The 4,427-nt window shown below is 42.2% G+C and overlaps 1 protein-coding gene across 1 annotated transcript; it reads left to right on the top strand.

The window, feature by feature from the left end:
• The first annotated feature begins 285 nt into the window (after positions 1 to 285).
• On the top strand, positions 286 to 4,279 carry LOC104959845 (calcium-binding and coiled-coil domain-containing protein 1-like). The gene is made up of 8 exons (XM_010787755.1): positions 286 to 407; positions 985 to 1,133; positions 1,256 to 1,358; positions 2,124 to 2,329; positions 2,534 to 2,746; positions 2,854 to 3,002; positions 3,089 to 3,158; positions 3,986 to 4,279. The coding sequence occupies exons 1-8, from the start codon at positions 356 to 358 to the stop codon at positions 4,277 to 4,279; spliced, it is 1,236 nt and encodes a 411-aa protein (XP_010786057.1). The 5' UTR covers positions 286 to 355.
• The last annotated feature ends 148 nt before the right edge of the window (positions 4,280 to 4,427 follow it).

Here is a 4,427-nt window from a genome sequence, read left to right as displayed (position 1 = left end):
TGCCTTGTTTTCATTCCTTTTATGCCTGATTCCAGGACCGTGGGTTCACTGAAGTTGTTGTGAAGAGTGTTTAGCCTTCATCATCTTGCCCCCATTTCCCCACCTCCCCCATTTATGAAAATTGCAATAACTACAGCTGCAGATCCTATATCCAATAACAATATCTTATAATGGGAGTTGTAGTTCACAGCCCCGTTTCTCCTTGTGATGAACTATAGACCCACAAACTGCATCTCCCATGAGACACCCAGCATCACTAATTTTAGTTGGGGGTCCACATGATTCAGGATTTGTTGTGAAAGTCCTGCACCGGACCAGATAGCTCATCACTTTCCACAGATTGATCCAAAGCTCTATGCTTCAAGAGGCAACAGAAGGACATCACATTAACTTCTCAGCAGAATACGGTAAGGAAACATTAACAGCACTAATTAAATAATTAGCAAATCAACACAATTGAAAGCATACATATATAAAATGTTCTTAGAAAGCTCTGTGTGCTTGATTTTAGAATATATAACTAATTAAAATAACCTACAACAAAAGCCAGGGTTAACTGGTTATCTTGTGAATAAGGGCAGCATTAAATAGATTAAATTGTATTGTATTTAATTGTATTTTTAATTAACCGCACATATTTACGTAATGTATTACTTGATATACTACTTAATTTAAAATATATCTGACCATTTTTGATTTTGAGAATGAAATATAAGACATGGAAAATAATAAATTAAGTTGAGCTATTACTTGGCTAATGACTGTCTTTTTATGATTAATAACTTTAAGATGATGTGTTGTAACTTCAGTGCTCAGTATATGTAGCTTGTTGTTGTTATTGTGAAATCATTGTATGGTCATGAGTGCCGGGTGTTACGAGCATGCTGCATTCCTGATGCGACTCTGCTATCATGTTCATCAGCTGTCTTCTCCAGAATGAAACTGGATCAGATTTCCCTGCTCTCATGTTTTCTTCCTAAACAGCGCAGCTTCCTATTACCATGGAAAAACAGCCCACGGTGGTGTTTCATAATGTGGGGCAAGTTTACTTCCCCCAATCCAGAGTGGAGTGCCACTACAGTCTGACCTCTGACCACCGCTGGAGCAGCTCTGACTGGATAGGGATTTTTGAGGTGAACGACCCACTTTATCACCCTTCCCCCACTCTGACAGGGAAAATATTTTTGCAAATTAAATGAAATGCCAAGGGATGGTCATAGGAATGCATTCAAATGTTTTTGTTATCATGTCACAGGTGGGCTGTACTTCAAGGAAACAATATCACACATATACGTGGGCTCTTGTCCCTGAAGGCTACACTGAAGGTACCAGCGTAAACTGCTGTGCACTTTTCTACGGTAAGAATTCATCCAAACCTTAAAGAGGCGCTATGATGCTTTTTTGGGTTTTCCCTTTCCTGTAGTATGTTATATTGTTTTGACTAACGTAATGTAAAGGTTAACGTCCCAAAGTCCCCTCCAGAGGGAGTTTCTCTTCCACGCCCCTCTGCCTGAAACGCCTCGATTGGATTACTTTGTTTACTTCCATAAGATAGTGACATCGCTACGCAACATTCAGGCTTCTATTGGCTAGAAAACATTATACGTGATAGAGATGTCCCGCCCCTTAGCCTAAGTGGTTGACCAATCACAACAGAGCCGGCCAGCTAACCAATCAGAGCAGACTGGGCTCTGGTTTCAGACAGAGGGTGAAAAGAGGTGCTGCGGCACAGGCAGTGAACTTTGAAGCATGTGAACGTTTCATAGTAGAAGCACAAAATATAACTATGAACCTGAAAATGTCCTCTCTTAAAACATATGACTATAGATGTTTAAATATTGTTACTTTAAAAAATGTGCCTGAAATGCAGTGTTTCAGTTGCAATCTCCTCTGAGTTTCAAGTCTGTTGCAACTGCAGCTGGTTACACCACATTCAAAATGATATTAAATATGTTCAACTTCTGATACCTTACTGCTCTGCCATTTTAGGAACAAAAGTACTAATACCTCAAAAACTTTATTGAATGCTCCACTTCTCAAATGTTTTATCTGTAAGACTTGGTTAATATTTGGCAAAAAATGTATTTATTTTTTTAATGATAATATGTATCTCCTTGACACAGCTTCCTACCTGCCCCGGCCCAGTGCTGTGGAGTATCAGTTTATATACGTAGAAAAGATGGGAAAGGTGTGTGCCCGAAGTCGTCCCTTCACCTTCAGAGCTCCCAAACCGCTGGAGGAGCTGGAGACTCTGGAAGAGGAGCGAGATGTGGAGGACGGAGAGGAAGAGGATCTGCTACTGGTCATCACCAAGGCTCAGCTGCTGCAGGTGGGAAAAATACAAAAAAGCTTCTGTGCTGCATTTAAATATTCCAGAAAAGCTACTATAAAAATATTAAGAGGAAATACAAGAAGAAGGGCCTTTAGTGCCACTACTGTGTGATTCAATTGACTGGAACCACTAATGTTGAAATTGTCCGTTTCATGTTAAATGTTTGAATATCCCCGTCCTCTTTCCACATGTTGTGAACAGGGTCAGCTGGATGAAAGCTTAAAAAAACAAGCAGATATACATCTGGCCCTGGACGTGGCGAAAGAGGAGGCAGAGAAACAGAAAGAGGACAGCAGAAAAGCAAGGGTGGCCTGGGAGCTCGAAAGAGAAGCAATGAAGCAGGAGATCTCAGAGCTCAGAGCCAACATGAAACACAACTGTGAGATCTTGAAGAAGATAGAAGGAAATCACAAGGTACATACAGCTTATGCCATCAGATGTCTGGCCCATGTTTACCTTTTCTGAATGTTATCAATAACTGATGACACATTTTTTTCCTCTTCTCTCCACAACATTAAAAGAATGTAAAATATAGTCAGGAAAATCTGACATCAGAGCTGAGTAAACTGATGGTTGAAAAAGATGAGAGTGAGCAGCGGATCCAAGAGCTGGAGGAGGACATCAAGGTCTTGAATGACAGGGAGAAAGAGGAGACCAGTGAACTGGAAAGGCAAGTGTTGGAGATACATGCTAGCATGAACATTTGTTTCTGTATTTCTTTTCATCTGGGCCTAAAAACAACTTTTTATCTAACAGGCTGAAGGAGAGAGTGAAGAAAATGTCCAGTCAAATGAAACATGACGAGGAAAAGAGAAAGTGTCTTCAGGTAATGGGTTGAGGCTTCTTCTGGGAACAGATGATAAGAATGTAATGATTTAAGGGTGACCTATCCTGCAAAATGCACTTTTCGATGTCGTTTATACATAAATATGTGTCCCCGGTGTGTCAGGGAACTCACCAAGTGTCAGAAAACAAACCCTCTCTCTTTTCCTCCCTACCCAAATCTCTAAAAACGGGGCTACAACGGAGCTGATCCAGATTTGGCTACGATATGACGTAATATCGGAAATGTGGGCTGGCTTTACACCCACGGCCCTATCAGAAACGTTGCCATCAGAAAAAATGTGCAACGTGTTTTGGAATTAATATGGTCTTTGTTTACATTAGCAAGCATGCTAACACTCACAGCTAACATGTACTGGAGAGAGCATGTGTAAAAAAGCAAGAAATAATAAAAAGGAACTCACCTTGTGGTAAACCCGCAAGAGAAGAAGCATTTGAGCTCCATACGGTTTCAGAAATAATCCTTGATGTGGTTTTGATCATGACATTGTGTTTGATCACGGCAGCATTTAGCTGAGTTTCTGGGTCGAATTCTCCTGCATAAGCTCCACCCCCTCTCTTTTATTTTTGTTTAAAGCTACGACCCAGAATCAGCCCTTCTCTAACAGGGCTGAGATAGAGGGATATGAGGCAGGGCTAGAATGGGTGATCTGTTTGGTATTTTGAGCAAAACACTTCATAGACATGTTTTTTATATATTTGTATCTATCTGAGACCAATAATATGCCTACAAATAGTATAATAGGAGAGCTTTAAATGGTGTCATCTTGAGATGTTTTCACTTCCCTGTCCCCTTTTACCTCTCCACAGCGGGAGTACGAGGCGGCTCTGGTGGAGGTTCGAGGCCTGCAGGATCGTCTGGAGGCTAGTGAGCATGTAGCTGAGAGCCTCCGCAGGGAGCTGAGGGAGCTGGGCATCCGTCAGGGCCACACCAACACCGAGCTGCACCAGGCCCGGCTGCAGGTGGCCCAGCTCACCCTGCAGCTGTCCGAGGAGAACCTGGTGCTCAGGGAGGAGAGATCCAACTGGACTCTAGAGAGAGAGGCGTACAAACATGCAGCAGAGGTGAGGCTACAGCAAAGCACATACAGAGGTGGGAAGTAGTGGAGTACAAATACTTCGTTACTGTACTTAAAGGTAGGGTAGGTAAGAACAGTACACGCGCCCAAGCACACAACAACCTCTCGCTCGCGAGACTTCCTGTTCACCGGTCTAAAAACCCAACACAATAAAGAAGATCGCGCGTGAGCTC

This window comes from Notothenia coriiceps, unplaced genomic scaffold, assembly GCF_000735185.1.
Source record: "Notothenia coriiceps isolate Sejong01 unplaced genomic scaffold, NC01 NC01_scaffold00031141, whole genome shotgun sequence".
Taxonomy (NCBI): domain Eukaryota; kingdom Metazoa; phylum Chordata; class Actinopteri; order Perciformes; family Nototheniidae; genus Notothenia; species Notothenia coriiceps.
Note: the sequence above shows the minus strand (reverse complement) of the source record. Positions and strands in the feature narration are given on the sequence as shown.

Bases quoted from the DNA above. Each gene is read 5' to 3' on its own strand.
- LOC104959845 (XM_010787755.1), top strand. From the start codon at position 356: ATGCTTCAAGAGGCAACAGAAGGACATCACATTAACTTCTCAGCAGAA. The intron at 408-984 runs GTAAGGAAACAT...CTTCCTAAACAG, and splicing joins TAACTTCTCAGCAGAATACG to CGCAGCTTCCTATTACCATG. The intron at 3,159-3,985 runs GTAATGGGTTGA...ACCTCTCCACAG, and splicing joins AAAAGAGAAAGTGTCTTCAG to CGGGAGTACGAGGCGGCTCT.